General features: G+C 43.4%; 2 protein-coding genes across 8 annotated transcripts in view; one reads left to right on the top strand and one right to left on the bottom strand.

Moving 5' to 3' along the window:
- The window catches only part of AGPAT4 (1-acylglycerol-3-phosphate O-acyltransferase 4), a 72,640-nt gene extending 60,033 nt beyond the window's left edge, over nt 1–12,607 (top strand). For all 3 annotated transcript variants that reach the window (XM_015623091.2, XM_033512639.1, XM_033512638.1), the window contains 2 exons: nt 2,305–2,503; nt 9,919–12,607. In XM_015623091.2, the coding sequence (XP_015478577.1) occupies nt 2,305–2,503; nt 9,919–10,010 (291 nt within the window). In that variant the 3' untranslated portion in view covers nt 10,011–12,607. The remainder of the gene's footprint in view (nt 1–2,304; nt 2,504–9,918) is intronic.
- A 1,274-nt stretch (nt 12,608–13,881) lies between these two features.
- Nucleotides 13,882–20,213, bottom strand: part of MAP3K4 (mitogen-activated protein kinase kinase kinase 4) — a 63,089-nt gene continuing 56,757 nt past the window's right edge. For all 5 annotated transcript variants that reach the window (XM_015621964.3, XM_015621967.3, XM_015621966.3 and 2 more), the window contains 4 exons: nt 16,263–16,385; nt 15,618–15,724; nt 15,230–15,409; nt 13,882–14,283 (listed from right to left, as the gene is read on the bottom strand). In XM_015621964.3, coding sequence (XP_015477450.1) covers nt 14,263–14,283; nt 15,230–15,409; nt 15,618–15,724; nt 16,263–16,385 — 431 coding nt within the window. In that variant the 3' untranslated portion in view covers nt 13,882–14,262. The remainder of the gene's footprint in view (nt 14,284–15,229; nt 15,410–15,617; nt 15,725–16,262; nt 16,386–20,213) is intronic.

The raw sequence follows: 20,213 nt of genomic DNA, 5'->3' as shown, positions 1-20,213 counted from the left end.
TGCTTGTAAGAGAAGCTTGGAAAATAAGGCCTGAAAATATATATACAGAAAAGTCCTAGGAAATCAGCAACACCTAACTGAAGAGAAGTGTGCAGAACTCCGGTGTTTGGGAACAAAGAATATATTTTTGGATACTCATTCTTTGTGTGCTTCCTCACAGAGGGGCCGTGGCATACCTCTGCCATCAGATCTCCTGGTGGGAACAGGAAGGAGAAATCCAGTTAGCCTTTCACAAGGAGTTGGAAGTTCCCTGATTTCCCCTCACTCCATTACCCCTCCACTATCTGAAGTAACTTAAATTTGGTGGGGGCAATAGAGGGAGCATGTTTCCACATTGGAATGTGATACCTGCGTGGATGGAATTTATTACAAACTGAAAAGAAGCTCTGTAGGCAGAGGAATGAAAGGAACCTCATGTGAGTGAGGTGATTTTGGGAAATGGTGAGGTGTATTACCTGTTTAAAGCCTGACTTGTTGCTGGGTATCATAGGCACCCTTGCAAAAGCTTTCAAGACAGATGAACCCATAGGTGCCTTTTGCAGGTGAATGAATTTATTTAAGGGTAAGGAACTGTAACTGAAGAGCTGTTCCCCACAACAGTGGGAAATGCAGCAGAGCTGTTGGCCTTGACATTGTTTTGCCTTTTGTATTTATTTTCTGTCTGCCTCAAGCCTCTCAGTGAGGTGTGCTCTGGTTTTGCTGCCCCTCATGCCGTGCAGAACCAACAAAGAAAACCCTGCTGGTGCTTGTTTCAAGCCAGCCTGTCCTGCTCTCTGTAGTAGCAGGCCCTCTAATGGCAATTCCAGCAATAGTCAGGAATTCTTCACTTTTCCTGGGTAATACCGGTATTTGGAAACCTAACTGTATGTAGTAATCTCAGTTTACTGATGATGTGTTATAGAGCAGTCTTCACTGCACTATGAAGAAAACTTCATATGCTCTGAACTCTGTTGAAGGTGGCTCAGTAAGGTCACAGTGATCCCACTACAATCCAGCTCACATGAGTAAAACACAAATTTTTGTAGTCTCAATAAAGACAGTGTTTTAGTTATACTTTAGTTACTTCATAATCCCTTAAAGCCTGGATGTCCACTTTGAAATAGAAAACGTGGTAACAGCTTTTAATTGCTCAAGTTGGTATTAAGTAAGTAAAGAATTGTTTGTGTCAGCCAGAGTATAAGTAAATGTAAATTCATAGCATAGTAGATAAAATAGTATTTTGGTTGATTAGTCTTGGCTTTCCTAGAATTTTTAGAAAACAAAAATCCTTTCTTTAAAGAAAAATCATACTTCATTCTGATTAATTTAAGGTGGTTTTTTTATGTCAGTCTAATGCTGACTTCATTAATTAACCAGTTTTTTGTGGTAACACAGATTAATAGATAACGGATTAATAATCTTTGCTTTTGAACAAGGAGGGAAGGGGTTTTTCCCCCCATCCACTTTTGATGTCTTGGGTTGATGAAACCAGTAAAGGCAATGCTATTCAATCATGGGGGCTATGGAGGAAGGTACAGATTTCAAAATCTCCTGTCCTTTGAGAAACAGATGCTACAAAATAGAAAAAAAACAACCCCCACCCCATTTTTATCCTTGTATTGTACTTAAAGGTCGAGTCATTTGCTCAAAGCCAGGGAGAGATTTTGTACTGTTTACTCACTGAACTGCCTGTAGGGAGGTTCAGCACCCAAACTTCTTACCACAAGTGTCATGGGAACAGTGTGGAACAAGACTACATTTGTGGGACAAGGACGGGATAGGGTGGTGTTCTTCAGGGTGTGGGACAAAGTGGTGCCTGGTCACCTTTTCTGACAGGTTTGTGGGGGATGTTTGAGAGCAGCAGTTGGAGAAAACAAGAGGGAACAGAGGTTGCTGCTGAGTATGGAGCCCAGACACTTCCCTGGCTTACCTGCAGTGCTTGTGCAGTGGCTGTGGCTCCTGCAGGAGGTTCAGCAGTGATGTCTGCATTGCTGCAGGAGTCTACAGCCCATCATCCCTCCTGTTTTCCTAGGCTGCTATACTCTCCAGGTATGGCATTTTTCAAGCTGCTGTGTGCAGGAGAAAGGAAGTATTCACACATCAGTGTATGCTCACCCATTCTTTTCTTTCGTTTTTCTTCTTGGTTTTTTGGGGGTTTTTTTTGACTGTGTTCATTGACTTCAAAGTACAAGCTTTCCAGCCATCAGCTGGTCTTTGATCTTCCCTTGTGGTTACAAGCCTCCAGAAGGAGAAACATCAAAGCCAGGAATGGCTAGTTTTGTTAGCAGATGGGGATTTAATTGTTGCCCTCCTTTGTTCTCCTAGGATGCATTCCAGGAACAGTATTACCGCACAGGAACCTACCCAGCAGTCCCTACAATACCACCTCGCCGACCATGGACACTTTTGAACTGGCTTTTCTGGGCCTTATTGCTGCTATATCCTTTGTTCAAGCTGCTCATCAACATGATCAACAGTGGGTCATCACTGACACTGGCTAGTTTTGCATTTGTCATTATAATAGGTAAGTTTTCTGATTCCAAAAGATTACTTACAGGGTAACTATCCAATAGGATTTACCGAGATTTGCTAAATATAAAAATGACTTGTGAATTCAGCAATCCATCTAATATGTCCACTCTAGCCTGGACTAGGCTAAAAAGATTCCTTTTTTTTTGTTAATTTTTTTATAGTTGTACTGTTTGTAGGAGCTGTGTACAAAATTTTCTGTTTCTGTAGAATTCAAACAGTGACTTCTCAGTGGGTTGCCTACAAAAGGCTTTCTTTTCTTGTGTGTTGCTGTGTTCTACTTTAAATGCTTAGAAAAGAGGCACAAGAATAATTTATTCCTTTGAGAATGCTTTTGGCTAATTATATTCTGATATGTCAAGCAATGGTAATCCATGAATTCATGATTTAAGCACAGCCTGTTGTGGCCATCTACTGTGATTTATGTAGCACAGGGCATGGACTGTCACAGGTGATTCCTACAGTTCCTGTGGCAGTTCTGAACTGTCTTGGTTCGTATTTCAACTAGTATGGTATTTAAGAGCTGGAAGAAAAATAAAACAAGGAGCTGGATCAAGGAAAGGGAGGTAGATCTTATTTGGTGTTCTTCATGAAAGCAGGAACCAGGTCAGTTTAGCAAATTGCATCATATCTGGGTGTCTGTGATTGAGTGCTGGTTTGAAGAATGAGTTCCGTTCCAAAATAAGCCATACATTTTTTAAGCAAATACTTTGTGTGATTGCATTGACCATCACAGGTATTTATGACTTCATCACCTTCACATCTGTGTGTATTACAAAAAAACTTGGAAAAAGAAACAGAACTTCACAATCTTCCTGACTCTGAGAGAAGTTTGATATAGAGCTGACTTAAAAAGCCGTGTCCAGAATGGCAACACAGATAGGAAAATGGGGAGCATTTTCTTGTCTTGGAAGTTGATCTTTTCTCTCTACCCAGGAAATTGTTCCTAGCACATAACATTTCTTTGCATTCTCAGAAGTCTGAATCTTGAGCTAGATTGACCAGGATTAACTGACTGCCATCCTTTTAGCCATCTGTGAAGAGTTTGATGTGGTAGGCACACAGTATTCTTTTTCAGAAACTGCCCACCAAAACAAATGCTGCATTAAGCTCCTGCTGATGCTTCTTATAGAGGTAACTAGAGAAGGAACAACTCGTGTGTGCATGGAGGCAGGAAATTTCCTTCATGATGCTTTGAGCCAGAGGAAGGAAAACGAGCAAGGATAAAGTCCAGAATAATAGTTGGTATATTAGGTGGGCAGGGTAGAGGAAAAGAGAAGGGAATCCCGAGCTCTTGTCTTCATCTGGAGAAATTGTTGGTGTTTGTTACCCTCAAAATGCTTTGTGTAAAATGTGTAAGAATTCATTGGAGCAGCAGCTACAACTTAAAAGCCTTTTTCCACCCACCTTACTTGCTGGAAATGACAAGCAGTGTCCCCTTCCCCTTCTCTGACTGGTGAAGAGGATGGGAGTGTAGAGTGAGCGCTGTGGTTGAGATGTGCTGGGAATGGGAGGCGATGGGTTCAAATCCCTGTTACGTGCAGAGAAGGGTGGATCAGCCTCCCCCATGCTCCTGTGCAAAGTGGGTAAACAGCAGTGGGTGGGATGAGGTGTGACACCATTGCAAATGCTACTGCCTGGCAATTTGCTCAAGAGGATATTTGTTCTGCTGTTGGAAGAAATGCTGTCATAGTCTGTTTGGTGCTGGATTGTGGAACGACAGCCTAATGGTGCGCTGAAGCGTAGCTGTTGCAAAATGGTTTGAATTTCTCATCTTTCCTTCAGCATTTTCCTCTTAATTCAGTTTCTCCACTCAGCAGACTGGTTGGTTGGGTGCCATTTCAAACTGCTTCATGCCTTGGTGTAGCCTCCACAGGGAGCCTCACACCATTATTCAGGGTTTCTGGAGTTCAACCTCAGGGCTGACTGCTTTACTGCTTAGTATTGTAGCATTTGTGATGGTTTTGGACTTAGCCCTTTATAATTGAGCTGAGTGACACCACACATCCTCCACCCAAAGCCTAATACAATCTTGACATTAGTGACCTAGGTCATGTCTTTTCTCTATCAGGAAGTGAAAGAAAGAGCCCTTAAAGGAAAAAAGCCATGATGCTACCAAGAATAGACATCAAGAACAACCTTCTTTTTGTTTTTTTCCCCTTTTCTTGCTGTCTTACTTCCCACTTTTCTTTCTTCTGCTTCTAGCCACAAGGAAAGGTTAATAAGCAGGCTGCTTTGAGTCATCTTTTCAGTGCATTGATAATCCAAAAGATTTATTCTCAGGTTATCTGGAACACTAGAGCTACCAGAAGACTACAGCAGCAGCCTGCTGCCAGGATGAGCAGCACTGGGTGAGCTCCAAGGCTGCCAAAGCCCAGCAGAGAGCCCCTCGAGGGTGTGGGATGTGCATTGCTGCCCCATACACACCTGCCCCACCCATGGGCTGGTGCAGCTTGCAGCCCTCTGCTGCCTTTGCAGCACCTCTGTGCTCAGCAGCAGCTCAGTTCTCATTCCACTCGTGGTGGAACCAATCCCAAAATGCCTGCAGTGGCCTGGGATTTGCCCTGCAGTGGAGGACTGTGGTAGAGGCTGCTGCCTGATCAGACTCAGCCACCTTTTGCTGATGAGCAGGGAATGAGAAAGATGATGTCACTTACAAGCAGACAGCAGCCTCTGTGAAACTGTGGAGGGAAGAGAATGCACGGGAGTGGAAGAAAGGCTGAGCCATTAGTCAAACCAAACAAAACACAGAGCTGGTTTATCCTGGTCACTTAGAACTGGATGTGTCATTATGTGCCAAAGGAGCAACAGTGACCTTAGTATGTTACAGTCTGTTTCTGTTTTGCCATACTCCTTTAAAACCGATGTTACTGCTCGTTGGGAATAATTGGTCTGTTTCTGTGGAAGCAGGAAAAAACCTCAGCCCGAGCTGTCACATTGACTTTCGTAGCCAACAGCTGAGTTTCTGTAGCAAGGCCATTCTCCCCTAACTGTGTCCTGTATCCTAAGGGGGATCTCTGTCATGAATGTTCTGGATGTGGTGCAGCCATCTACAGAGGAGCAACCAGCATTTTATTCTGCAGTTTGTCTCCAGCTTTAGTCAAGGGCTCCAGAGTGACTCCTGCAGTGGCTGGGGGACAGCAGAGCATGGGCACAAACGCAGCTTGGAGGTTGTGGCAGCTGGAGCTGCCTGCCCAGCACAGCCAGGCCATGGGAAAGCTTGGGAGGATTGTGTTTGCTTTCTTTACAGTGAGAGGTAATTGGTCCCTGGTGGCTTAACAATGTAAAAGGAAAGTTTTTTGTAGACTGGAGGGATTTATCAGATGGCAAAATCTGCTCTCCCCTTGCTCCTAGCAAACGTTTTCTCACTCTAACTGAAGCACACAGGTAGTGGTTTGGTTTTTTTCTATGGCACCGATAATCCAGAATTCAGGAACTTTACTGCAGTCCCTAATAGCCCATTGTAGTAGTTTGCTGGTTTTAAGGGTGGGTTTCAGTACCTGATACAGGTGCAGATAAGCACAAAATAAACCTTTTGTGATAGAGCAGGGTAACTGGAAGGTCCTTTTACCTGGTACCCTCTGCATTGTTTCTAGATTATTGTTTTGTCCTTTGGATAGTTTCTGCTTATTGTAGCAGAATTTATTCAAAATTCTACTATTCTATATTCTGATATCTAAATTCTACTATAATTTTCCAGTAAAACACCGACTGGCTTGTAAGTAACTGGCTGTTCAGGTGGAAAGAGCTGTAAGAAAAATGTTCTACTCTGTGGAGCTGGAGTGGAAGGATGGTAATCCCTCAGACCCTAACTCTCGGATCTAAGACTGAATAACCAATGTATGTACAGTTCTGCTTGGTTCAGCTCAAATTCTCTCAGCCCTAAATCAATGATATTTCTTTATACTGTGAATGCTGTCCCCTCATGCCTCGCTGTGCAGCAGTTTGGCTGTTTGTACCCCCAAGAGTCACCACACTTTTGGGTACCTTACTGCTGGCCTGGGCCTGGAGCCCTTTGTGATACTACTTGAATCAATACATGGCAGTCACTGCTCCAGAGGATAAATGCTCAAGTAGTTTCAGGGACAAAAGTGTTTTGGAAACCAGCTTTAGTTTCACAGGACACATGTCAAGAGATTTAGGTGCTTAGCTCACAACAATTATTTAAAACTTGGTGCTGATATTTTGGTGCTGAAGCAATGAGCTCGTCTATGGAATGTCAGTATCTCTTATTTGACAGTAGCTTCTTTTCTTTCTCCTCCTGCTTCCCCAGTCTCATTTGGCTTCAAAGAACAAATGTTGGGTTGCCTTTCATGTTTTGATAACTTGTGCTGAGGAGGACACCCACCCTTCATGCTCTAGAAGTAATTTATTGTAAAGCTGTCAACAGCAGTTAAAAGAGGAATGTATGCAAAAGATGAGAGGGTTTTCAAAGGGAGCATCAGCTATTCCAAGTTGAATGCTAAAAGCCCGGTGGCACCTGGGCTGGTGGCACGGGGCCAGCAGCTATGTATCAGTTGTAGGCGAGAGAAGTGTTCCATCTGAACCATGTGCAAGTAGTGATGAGGCAGCTGGGATCCTGTGGGAGCTGCAGTGTGTGTGCTGTGCACTGGGCGTGGGGATCACACCACAGAGCTGGAGACTTGGCAGTGCCCAGGAGCAGAGTGTGGACCACGGGGCTGGAGCACCATGTGGCCTGGGCAGCAAGGCTGGCAGTGCCTGCAGGCTGAGATGAATGGAAGGTGAGGAGGGGACAAGCCAGCAGGGTTGTAGTAAGTTTTACAACAGGATACAAACCACGTGCAGGATCGTGCCTGTGTTACTCTGCCTTTTGGTGGAGCTGCCAGATAGTCTGGCCTTTCAGCCTGGTGCCAAGAAACTGGGGGGTTGGGGTGGGTTGTTTGTTTTTTTTTGTGTGTATTGCTTGTTCCCTCTTCTTCATAGTATATAGGATAGGCCCTCAATGGAAATGTCTACCATTCATACAGTCTTTAGTTGTACAAATCTTAATGCATAACCTATATAACTCAAGTGCAAACTATATGTGGGAAATTTTTATGCCCCTGCCTGCTGTGCTGCTTATAGCACTTGCTGTATGGCATAAAGGCTGGGTAACAGATGAGAAAATGTCCTGAGGTATAAGAGAAAAGGTGGAAATCCTTTGAGCTAAGGTTTTGCTGAGGTATGAGATACTACGTGTGGAGGTGGTGGTTTCCTTGCAGCTAAAACGTGTCCCAGGAAAGAGATTATGGCTCTCTTGATTAAGCTCAGCCCTCCTTGAACCCCCAGCACTCCAGCAGGCAGAGCAGGTGGGTCCTCAGCAACCTCCTGCATCTTTTGGATGCTGAGAAATGGTGGGCAAAATCATGCAGGAACTCAGTTATCTCAGTTTGCTGTGGAGTAGTGCAGGCGTGCTTCAGCCAATAGTTTCTCTCATGGACTTCTCAGGGTGGTCTTAAACCCTCACAGCTGTAAAGTTAGGCACTGCTCATGAGTTACTGCTTGATCTCCCTTTCTCCCCATTTCTTGAAGTAAAAACCCTAAAGTTCCCCTTATTACAGTTGTATGTAACACCAAAAGTGAATAAATCCTTAAATGTGACGGTACAGCTCAGGTCTGCACTGGGGCTCCAGGAGAGCTGTGGTGAGGAGGCAGTGCAGGGACAGACCAGTGAGGCAGCCCAGCCTTACCCCACTGTGCTTCCACACGCTTGGCAAACACGAGTAGTCCTCTTCTCCTTGCACCTCACCTTCCCCAGGGTGCTGAGGGCTACAGGGTGAAGTGGGGACAGAAGGCAGTGGCAGCTTCTGCCAGGGAGCAAAGGACAAAAAGTCATCTGAACTAGTTGTTTTTTGTGTCCAAGCATTCTTGGAACTTGATGAAATCCCCAGTATGATGTGTGGCTGCTGTAACAGTTGCTCTTGTTTATGTTCTGTTTCTATGACTTGTGGTTAAAATCTTAATGATTTCATGCTTACTCCTATGTTATGATCCCAGACTGCAGGCTACACGTTGGATCTTTCTTTCGTGTTCCCCAGCTCATGGCCAGTTAAATGTCAGAGATGGTTTTCTTTCTTTCTTGTCTGTGTGAGAGTGAAGCCCTTTGCTTGTCTCTGTGGTGTGTGTTTCTATTCAGGGACTGACAGTGGAGTGTAAGTGGCAGTGAGTGCCCTCAGAGCCAGCTCCCTTTCTGGACTGTTCACTGCACAGCTCTGCCTGTGAGAGGGCCCTGCTTTCCTGGCATCCCATCCACAAGAGCTGAGGGCAGCCCCGTGGGCAGAGCAGCTTCCCAGTGTCCAGCCATTCTGTCACATCACGTGTGACTCATCCCTGCTATCCAGTTGCCACTTGCACTCTAAGAGCAGTCAGTTTACTGTCACACCACACAGCACGAGTGTGTGGTGATGGCTCTTTGTGGCCACTGGTGCTGTGCCAAGCAGCAGCTGGTGAAGCACAGGGCAGCGCTGTGTGCCAGCTGACAGCCCCCTCCCCTGGCAGTGGGATGAAACTTCTGGATTCTCTTGGTGATCTCAGGCACTGACTTAACCACAGAGAGTCCTCTGGCCTGGTAAGAATTTGTCCAGAGTCATTTTAGAGAAGACTGATGGGAATGAGACATTTACAGCACCTCACCATACTGGGCCTTTTCACCATCAGTCAGAAGAGCGGGATTTGGAGGCTTAGGGGAGGTTTGTGGCTTTCTTGGGTTTTTTCGTTTGGTTTGGGTTCCTTTTGTTTTGGAAAGTATTCTGACCAGAGGGAAGATGTTTGTGACTTCCTAATAGGTTTAGGCCTGAAAGCATGGCAGTTCTGAATCTGGACAGTAGCTGAGCAGAAACTTGAGGAATAATAGATTTTGGGCAGCTGAGCCCATTTACAAAGAAACCAAAAGTGTAAGAGGAGGAGTTTAGGTTAAGTTGCATTCAACTTAGTCACTTTAAATGCTACAGATAAATAAATAAAATAATCCTTGCACGTGGTGAATTATTACCACTCAATCGTCTGTAAAAGTGTTTTAAATTATCCTGGTTTCTTGTAATTGACTTTTTCACGAGCAAGCATTAACAAATGCCACAACTTACGTGTTTTTTGTTTAAGAAGATCTGAAGTTCTCTTACACGTGCTCTTCCAGACACAGGGCTGTTGAAAGCCAGCAGAATTCCACAGGCTGTGCACGCCTGTGCCTCTCACACCCATCCTGGTTCCTTGTAGCCTCGTCCCTGCTGATGGGAGGGGACGGGTCCAGCCACAGGCTCTTCCTTCATGAGATGCCACAGGCAAATAAATTGATGTGGAGGTGTGGGAGCATCAAATGCACCTTTCATCCAAGGTCTCTTTCATGATGCTACACCAGTGCAGATCTTCACACCTTGCCTCAAGCAGCTTTAACGCTGTTTGTTTGTTTTGCAGCTTCTGTTGGTGTCAGATGGATGATCGGGGTTACAGAAATTAACAAGGGCTCCACCTATGGCAACAATGACAACAAACAGAAACAAAAGTAGCACCTTCAGAGACTGCTTCAATCCAAAGGGAACAAATGCAACCGCTGAAAACTCTTAAGTTTGTATCACGGTCCTTCAAGAGAGATCAGAGGATGAGTAATTGCCGTGCATATCTGAATTTGTGCTCCTGTTGTTTTTCTCTGGGGTTTGGTCTGGATGACATGCTGGAAAGATGCACTCCTTCATATACTCTCAACAACAGGTTTGCACATGTGTGGTTGGTTTGTTTTCCTATGAAGTGTCTTAAGCTTTGAAGAAAAAAAAACATATTCCAGCGTGCTTATATGAAGAGACTCTACCTGGAACTAACCAGAGGTACAGGCTTTAATGTCAGAAGATTGTTACAAGATGATTAAACTTGATAGTTGTGTAGATCACACAGTTTAACAACCATAATCTGTCAGTGTTTAAATACAGCACAGCGCGATGCTGTGCTTGGTTATAGCAGTATTGGACTGAAGCAGCTCTGCTGAAGTGGCAGAACTGCAGTAGAGTTTTTGTACATCTAGAACTTATTCCCCCAGTCTGCACTACATGGGCCCTTCAAAACTTCAGCCAGACCCTGGACATCCAGACATCAGAGTCTGGCAGTAGCATAACCTGGATCAGAATTTGGCCTTGTGGCCTGAGCAGAGCTAAGTTACCCACTGCCCTCTCTTTCCCCAGGCCATACATCTGAGGGACAGCTGAAACCTGTAATTCTTCAGAGTAAATGTCATTTTTAGTTTGGAAAAATTGAGGTAGTAAAATTCCTTTTGGCTTTAAATGCTACTTAAAATTCCAGGCCATCCTAGCAATTGTGGAAAGAAAATAATGGGGGCATGGTGTAGTGAAATAATGCAAAGTGTGCATTAAAATGTATGCCCCACACCTGTACTGTTGTGATCCTAATTAATCTGCTTGCCTGTCTTTTCTGATAAATTAGTTTACTTGGTGCCTCATAACAGTCAGCCTGAAGTAATACTAAATTATTTTCTTCTGGGGAGGAGAGGGAACTGGGAGAGAGACCTAGGACTCAGTGGGTATGGCTGCTTTTTTTAATATATGTCTTGATTTGACACCCTTCTGATTTAAATAAAACTGGAATCAAGCTCTGAGGAAAGTGGGGTTGCTCTGACATTCCCAGTACTGATTTCAAGGCAGCCACCTCCTGTTTTTAAACTTCCAGAGTTAAGGATCTGCAAGTTAGTAGAAATAAGTTGTTTAAAGCAGGAGGGGCAAAAAGTATAAGAGGGGCCATTAACTAACAGCAAATATGATTGGAAAAGAAATCCCAATTTTTTAAAGTCTACAGATCCTGACAGTGAGCAGTTGAGGTTGTGATTGACACTCTCAAAGATAGTCCATTTTCACTTGACACAGGATTAAACCATGCTAGTCCCCAGTGAAAAAAGTGAGAGTCTTATTCTAGCAGCTGGTATGAAAACATTGCTTTTTTTTTTTTTTTACCATAAAATCGAGGCCAAAAGAAACAGGCTAATACAACAATATGAATCATTCCATGGAATATGTATTTGCTGTTCAGTACATCAGATCATCCAGAAACTCACCTTTCTAATATGCAGGACCTAAAAAGCAGGTGAAGTAGTGCTTTTATCATGGAGCACTAAGTGAAGTTTAGGGATAGTGAAGGCAGTAAAATTTAAAACATGAAGGAAGGAATAGGCCATGTGAAGTGTGAGAGACTGCTTTGGGGGCTTCTTGCCTCACACATCTTGTGTACACATCCATCCCCTATGTTCTGAAGTTTTCAGGAATAAGTCATTCAATGTCATGAACAGAAACACAGGCTCAGATGCAGTTTTTGGAGCCCAAGAGTAGAAAATACTGTAATATTTAAAATGCTGTCTTATGAAGCATTGTGCCCTGCACTCAATTTGCTATAACACTCAACAGTAAAAACCTGAGTATTGCATCCTGTAGTAAGGATCAGGCACATTAAGAGCCCAGACCTGAAGACACTGTACACAGGAGTTGGAAAATGGGTGGGAGAAATGAAGGGCCTCTCCAGGGTGACATTTTACTGCAAACATTTCCTGGCAGGCCCAGAGGCCTTTTTTCAGGGTGGTGGGTGAGTAGTTCTGAACAGCAAATACATACTTCTGGAGTGACAGAGGCTGTTCTGCCTTCCTAAAAACCACAGATTTAACGTGCAGTAAGGAAGACATTTAGCATTCCTTTTGAATCTTAGTCCTTTCCCCTCCAACTGCCTACAGTGCCCTTCTCCCAGAGGAAAGCACCCAAACGATTAAACACTTCTGAAAGAGTGCAGAGATAATTTCATACCCAATTCCCTGATACCAACCCTTACAACAGGCTGAGGGCCAAAGATGCCAATCCTGGAGCCATCCTCCTAAGCATTTGTGCAAGTTCTGGCACACCACGGAGGCCCTTCCAGCACTCACTGACAAATGGAGAAAGCTTATGGTCCTTGCCAAAGTTAAACTTGTCCAGTTCACTGTATTAAAGGAATGACATAGGTTATTAGGAAGCAGTGTTTGCCCCTCATCCCCACAAGCAACTGTATGTTCTACAACTGCCTTAACAAAATTAGTCTTAATGTTTGTTTATACAAAAATAAAAGTATAAAAAGCTAATATGCAGTGAATGAGTTTTCTTTTGGCTGGCAAGAACAAACTGGTAACAGTTTGTCATCTCTATCCTGACTCCTAAAAGCTGTCTACAGTTCCTGTTTGTGTTCAAGGGCACCTGAAACAAGGCAAGCAAGGGCATAACTCACTCAGATACCTCTGCTGTACTGCAAAGTGAAGCACACAGCAAGCTGGGGTTCATCGACCTTTCCTGAGGATGACAACATACTTCCCCCCTCCTATCACAACTTGAAAATAGAGAACTGGAAAGAAGGGAGAGTCTTTGTTTAAATTCAGCATTATATTTTTTGAGAGCCTAAATACATGCACAGGTGACATGCACAGCAAGGCTCATACTTTTCTAGATAAAAATGTCAGATTCTGTGGTACCTCCGTGACAGCTCACCCCACACCTGTGACTAATCAAGGATTTGTGAGATGAGATGACGAGACATTAGAATATAAAACCAAATATTAAAAGCAAATTTTAAGTTAACTATTTTAAGTCTGTTCCTACAACAGGAATGTGTAAACTTGCACTAATGTTTACAACAGTTTTAAGTCACCCATTTGTAATAGCAAGTAAAAAAATCAACTAGATCATGCATTGCAGGCTATTTCTTCCAATTGCTAACCACTTCTAATCTCTCTTCCTTTTAAGAGGCTGATGACAACTGGGGTGTGGTGGGGAAATGAAAGCCCAGGGTCAGAAGTCAGTTTTCAAAAGGTAACAACAGTAGGTTCTTGGTTTTGCCAAGCAGAACACAACAATCAGCTTGTACAGTTCTCTTCTAGAAGACAAAAATGCCATGCAGAGCACTGCCTGTTCACAGTGCCTACATTCAAGAAGGAAGTTATCCCTTAGATAAAGGACAAGGTCAGGAATTGCCCATCACCCTGTTTTCTCAAAAGGAAATGAAAGGGGGAACCTTACTTCTCCTGTCTCTTGTGTAAGAAGCATCTCATATTACTCATCTTAAAACTTGACAAAACACTGACTATTGCAATATAAGAGCACCTTATTCAAGTTAGGTCGGCTTAGCAGTGTTACCCCAAGGTTGCAAAAAAGTTTAAAATGCAACACAGTCCCACATTTATTTTTGTAAGAAAAACTCTTCACCAGCATCTCCTAAAATAAACCATTTATTGAGAAAAACCTTTTTTTTTTTTTTTTTTTTTAAATTTCATTAATCAGCCTTGTGCATAACAAATCCGAAGCTTGCCAAAAACAAATAAACAAAAACCCCAGTAAAAGTTCACAGTCAGTGCACTCAAACAGATTAAAAAACAAGGTCCATAAACGCCTGATAACACTACAGCATTTTTCTGAACCTAGAGAGTTCAAAAATACTACATATTAACAATACAGGTTCTCAGTCAAATGAGAAACAGGAGAAGGAACAAAAAGGGTATGGTCCATATACAGTAGTAATGGCACTTTCACTGAAACATGCAGCTTCTTCCAACTTGCGGACACGTCACGTGAGCAACACGTGCCGAGTAAAATGTACAGGAGCAGCAGAGGAAGTGACACCGTCACTTGTGCAGTCTTCCTTAAGGTCAGCTTTTGTACTGTTTCTCAGCACAGTCTTTATGTAAATATTACATACAGCAGTGATTCAAATCTTGTCAGACTAGAAAAGGCCAGAGATTGAGTAACTTCATTCTTCATCTGTGCAAACCTGTGAAGGAAGTAAAAGGCAATTACTTCAGCCATCTCCCTCCTGCAGCAAGATGACGATAATGGATCAATTTCCTTCACATCTTTGAAGTTTTCTTCCCTCCCTTGTTCCACAGGAATGCATTACAGATGTTTGTATGGGAGTACCAATATTCCCACTGCCAGTGTGCATCCTTTAAGTGTCTAAAGCAGTGTCCACACCTCTGATGGGTGGGATCTGCTACAGCTGCGCTGGTGAGGGATGGGTGATGATCCCAAACACATTGATGCTGAACCAGAACACCAAAGTGATCAACTTCATGCTGGAAAATGACACAGAATTCGATAACCAACTGCACTCCTACTTTTCAAAAAAGAAGTTACCAATACAGCTCAATTGGTAGCTGTGACTATTTGCCTGTTCTTAAGGAAGCATCACACCATAGTTCATGAAAGAACTGCAGACTTTTATAGCAGCTGCCAGATAAAACATTCAGTGTGACCTTAAGGATGAACTTAAAAGAAAAGCAGTCCTTTGCACAGAAGAATGGGAGAGCTCTCAAGCTTGTGCTATTCTACCTTTTAAGGAGGGGGCCCTTATCTTTAAAAACCTGTGCATTTGCTGAAGTTTTTGCTGTGAAGCCCTTCAGAGCCAATTAACTACTACTAATGAGTTAGTAGTACTACTGAGTTGAAGCCTGACTTGTCTTTTTAACATAATGCATTTCAAAACAGCAGTGGAAGTTTATTGCATGGTGCACACCCCCCCAATCCTGTATCACATGCCTGCTGAAAACAACACCTGCTTCTGGAAAGTTGCCAATCCATGTTACCTGGACAGCATCAACTTGCCACCAGCCCCTTACCATGGTACCAACCCCTGTGGCATCACTGAGAACAAAAAACCAACTAAAAGCTGTTCCCCATTCCCAGTCTGCAGCTTTTGTAGCCAAAGTCATCAGACAAACCTTAACAAAAGGATGATCGAGAAGCTGGCTGGCCGTCCACCTCATCTTTGGGTCACTTTCCAGGCAGTGGCAAAGGAAGTCTTTCCCTTCTGGGCTCACTTTGTCAGGAATAGGAGGTTTATGACCCATCCCCACTTTATACATGATCTGGAAGTTGTGCTCATATTCATGCCAAGGCCTCTGCAACAGGTAACAGCATTGCTAAGCTAAGTGCAGGCTTTAGTGAGTAACTTGCTACCCACTAGAGCAGGTATTTCTGTGCTCCAGGAAATGAAAAACCATCCCAGTCTTTGCAGACTTAACTGTGACAAACTGCTGAGAGTTGGACCAGAACATGCAGAACTGCTGAGAATAGTTTGCATTTCATCAGTACAGGAAACATCCCTACCTTGCCCGTGACCATCTCTATGACAACACAGCCCAGGCTCCAGATGTCTGCTGCACGTCCGTGCCCTTCTCCTTTAGCTCTAGTGATTACTTCTGGAGCCATGTATGCTTTGAAACAACATATATGATGTCATCAGTTCATACAGCAGAAAGAACAAGATATATCAAGTGACTGACTGGGTAAACCAAATGCTTTTTAAAATACACAATGAATTACTACTCAGGTTTTACTGCTAAGTTTTGCCATTTGCTGGTTTCTTGTTCTTTGGCATGTTTTCAGCACAACTGCCTTTCCGTTTGAAAAGTGATATTGAAAATGCTGTTACAGTACATGCTTTCAGTTACTGCCATTTTCTGAAAGTGGATTAAGCAGCTGTTTAATGAAAAGTACGGTTTCACTAAGGCTGCAGAGAAAAATACAACCCCAGAAAACACATGCTCCAGCATCTCTATAGTTACAGACAAACACAGTTTTGACTCTCACATTATATCATTCACTGATTGTTTTGGCTTCTGGATGTAAAGCACAAAACTAGCTGAGGTAAAATCAAGTTTCCCTGGAATACATAGGTTTACTTCAGACTTCTGGCAGGTATCTTCTTTTATGGTAACTAGACAAGTACCTGCCTAGCACAAGCTTCCTTACCTGCAGTCCCCAAGGTACTGTTCACTTCTCCAGGCATTGTCTGGGTATTGTTCTTCAACTTCACTGAGCAGCCAAAGTCTCCTAGTTTAATCAGTCCAGATGAGGTAAGAAAGATGTTGGCTCCTAGGAAACACAAGGAAACACAGACATGCTTGTTTAAACCAGAGCTGAATTGAGGAATGAGGGCTTCTCAATATAGCCTTGGAAGTTGCAGAGGATAATAGCTGAATTCACACTTAGATCTTTACCTGTGAATTACACGTGGAGTATGACAGCATTAAAGATGTTCTGGTGGGTTTGTGCTAACATGAAATGTACAGGAAGTTGACAAGTGTTGAAATAAAACAAAAACCAGTATGGCAGGCAAATTAAACAGCTTTCCATACAAGCTCGTTACAAGAAATGAATCCTTCAGGAATTCCAATGCTTCTCCTTGTTAGCATTAAACTCAGACGAAACTGCTTCCTGGCAGAGGCCATTGCTGAGTCCCTCGCTCTAGTATCTTCAGTTCTTCTGAGTCAAGACAGATGATACCACACTTGTCAATAAAAATAGCATGGCCAGCAGGACGAGGGAAGGGATTGTCCCCCTGTACTTAGTACTGCTGAGGCTGCACCTCAAGTGCTGTGCCCAGCTCTGAGCCCCTCACTACAAGGAGGACATCGAGGTCCTGGAGCAAGTCCAGAGAAGGGCAAAGGAGCTGGTGAAGGGTCTGGAGCACAAGTCCTGTGAGGAGTGGCTGAGGGAGCCGGGGATGTTTAGCCTGGATAAGAGGAGGCTCAGAGGTGACCTTGTTGCTCCCTACAACTGCCTAAAAGGAGGGTGTAGCCAGGTGGGGATCTGCCTCTTCTACCAGGTAACAAGTGGTAGGATGAGAGGAAATGGCCTCAAGCAGCACCAGAGGAGGTTCAGGTTGGACATCAGGAGGAATTTCCTCACTGAAAGAGTGCTCAGGCTTGGAAACAGGCTGCCCAGGAGTTACCATCCCTGGAAGTGTTCAAGATACAAACAGGGATGGCACTCAGTGCAGCAGTTTAGCTGTCTGACATGGTGGTTTGTCCAAGGTTGGACTCAATCTTGAGGTCTTTTCCAACCTTAATTGACCCTATGGTCACAGCTGACTTAAAACACGGAGTTTACAGCATTTTATTACGTATACTACCAAGTGCCTACTCCTATTGCACTTTACTTCCAGAGTAATTTTTGGAGGAGGACTACCATTAAAATAACTTGCTATATTGGCAGTTTTACACTAGAAAAAACTTCCCTAGTATAGTTAAAAATCTCCAAGGGGAATCTGCAAGTGACTTCAAGTCAGTTGCTCAACACAAGAGTACAAAATAAACTGAAACAAAATAAAACAAATGGTTTTGACAACCTGTGGTTTTCTTTTCATTCAGCATCCTGCCAAAGTAATTCATTTTGACATCAAGAGAAAGCAGGTAGAGCATAAGGAGCTCCTTATGTCAGGCCACATTCTGGACTCTGCAAGTATCACAATGAAAGCACAAGTAGGTTGCAAGTATAACTTGGCAGAAATAGAGCTTCAGCTGTGATCTTTCTTGAGGAAAGATGGATAGTACTGCACAAAACAAACTGCTCACCTAGTCTAGGAATAGGCACAAGTTGGGGATTTCACTACACATAGCCTCTTCCCATGTCACACAAAAGATTCACTCAAAATGGCTCATCTCAATAGAACTTTCCAGAGTTTCTCACTTTTGTTCCACCTTGAGCAGTGCAGAAATTCTTGGCTGCTCCTCCTTTGCATTAGTCTTAGTTAATAGCTTTTTCCCATTCACTTGGTTGGGCATCCCCAAGATATTCAGAAGGAATACAAAGAAGCTCAAGTCAAAAAAAGGCAGTGCAGATCAATGGTGCCGCAACCCTGCCTCTTTCTCAAAGGACTCTCCGACTACTCTGACAATAGCTGATAACTATTTAGTCCCAGAGGTGTTACATAGAACTGCAATTAATGGATGAGCAAAATCATTGACAGAATCAAATTCCAGCTTTTAGCTGCTGTAGACTTTTACAAGTCCTGAAAGAATTAACATCCAGGGAATACAACTCATCTCCACATTGTGTGCAATGGCTTTCCACTTCTGTCATTCAGATCTTGCACATCCTCTGGAATTCTTTCACTGGATTCTGCAGTTTGCTATCAGTGGGACCTATGTTCAGAGTCACCCTGCAATCACAGATGTGTGTGTAATGGAGTTGGGTAGACCATCCCTCAGCTTCTTGAATGAAGGATCCGGAAAGACACAAAGCAGTACAAGAAGGCTGCTTGCTGGGACACTAAGTATGGGCAATGCATTAGGAGAGTGACAGCTGCTTCTTCCTTTGAACTGTCAACTGCTTTTCCAATGTTTTCAAGCAGCTGTTTGTCAGATACAAAGTAGGTGCACTTAGACTAAACAAGGAGCTTAGGAAAAACAGCAAACACTTTTTCAAGGACCTTCTGGAAACCTGTGTTTCCATTCCTCAAGAAAGCAACATGAAAATTTCATCAAAGGCTACAAAGTGTTTCCAACTACTACAGGGGAAGGAGCCTAGCAGTGCTGAAATGCAAAAATCTCTTCCACAGAATTCAGGTTACTGGAACAGTTTAGTTTAATACAGTTTGAGTATTCTTCTTCCAAGGCCTTTCAAACTAGACTTTGTCCCTTTTTATAAAAAGTAATGACAATTTAGCCTAAGTATTACCATGAAAGCTCCTGTGACCCCTTTTCCTGAAAGCACTTGGAACTGTCAAATGGAATAAAGCACTGAACCAAAGTTTCAGCAAGAAGTCAGAGACAGCACTTAAAAGACTCATGTTGCAGACACTTTCTGTCAGCTTCCACTGGTGTGATATAATTGGAGTCTGTTTTGTAAACCCCTTGCTCAGAAACAAAGACCAGACTGCAGGAGGAGTCTTTAAAAAGGGCAAATGAAACCTGCACAGAATCCAGCAGGACCCATGTAAGAAGAGCAGACAAGAGGTGAGTACTTTGAAGATGCCCGATGCTTTTTTTCCTTTGACAGTAAACAGAACTGGGAATGTAACAAAATTCCTACATATCCTACATGTCATGGTTAATAGGCAAAATAAACCAAAGACCATGAGTAAAACGGCAGAAAGGGACCACCCCCATCTGTTCCTTCTCTCCCTTTACACCAGCACTGTCTGAAGCACCATCCCTGGATGCACTTGGCAGAGGCAGGAGGTTCCCCAGTTGTGCACAGCCCTCCTGCTGCTACACCACAGGTCCTCCTGGGCACACTGTGAAGAGCCAGTGTCAGAAGCCACACTCCTGCCAGAGCAGCCAAGAGCTAAAGCATTTATACTCAATTTTCATGCCCTGTACCTCTGCCCAATCAGCCCCATAGTAAAAACAGTGGAAACTGCACTAGCGTGATAGTCCAAAGGTTTTGGTGGAAATCCTGTGAGTCCATGGAGCAGTACAAAAAGCCCCACTAAAGGCTGTGCTGTAGTTTCAGAAAAAGAGGCATCTCAGACATTCCACAGCCAGTGCTTAAGCAGTGCAGAACCAAATTCATTCAAGAAAAAGCAGGCAAAATGCTACCCTTGGATGAGAAAATCAGCTTTCACATACTCTTTTTCTCAGTCTCTTAGAGAGCATGACACATGCCCATATAGTTGCAGTTTTCCAGCTCTTGCTGAATGACATTCCTTCCTTTGTGCTTATCAGGAAGACAGGATAGCAGAAATTCTGAGCTAACAACAAGGTTACAAGAAGAAAATTATACTGCTGTTTGACAAACTTTTTCGTACAGAGCATCTCATTCACAGGTTTCTGATTTACTAAAGCTGCAGATACAATCCTTTCATTTTCTGTGTTCATCCAGGCACTCTTCAGGAACATGCCCTTCTCTCCTGAAGAGAACCTACCAGGCATGGCCTCATTAATTCATCTCAATTCAGCACTTGTGAGATCACACCAT

This window comes from Parus major, chromosome 3 (genome assembly GCF_001522545.3).
Source record: "Parus major isolate Abel chromosome 3, Parus_major1.1, whole genome shotgun sequence".
Taxonomy (NCBI): Eukaryota; Metazoa; Chordata; class Aves; order Passeriformes; family Paridae; genus Parus; species Parus major.
Note: the sequence above shows the minus strand (reverse complement) of the source record. Positions and strands in the feature narration are given on the sequence as shown.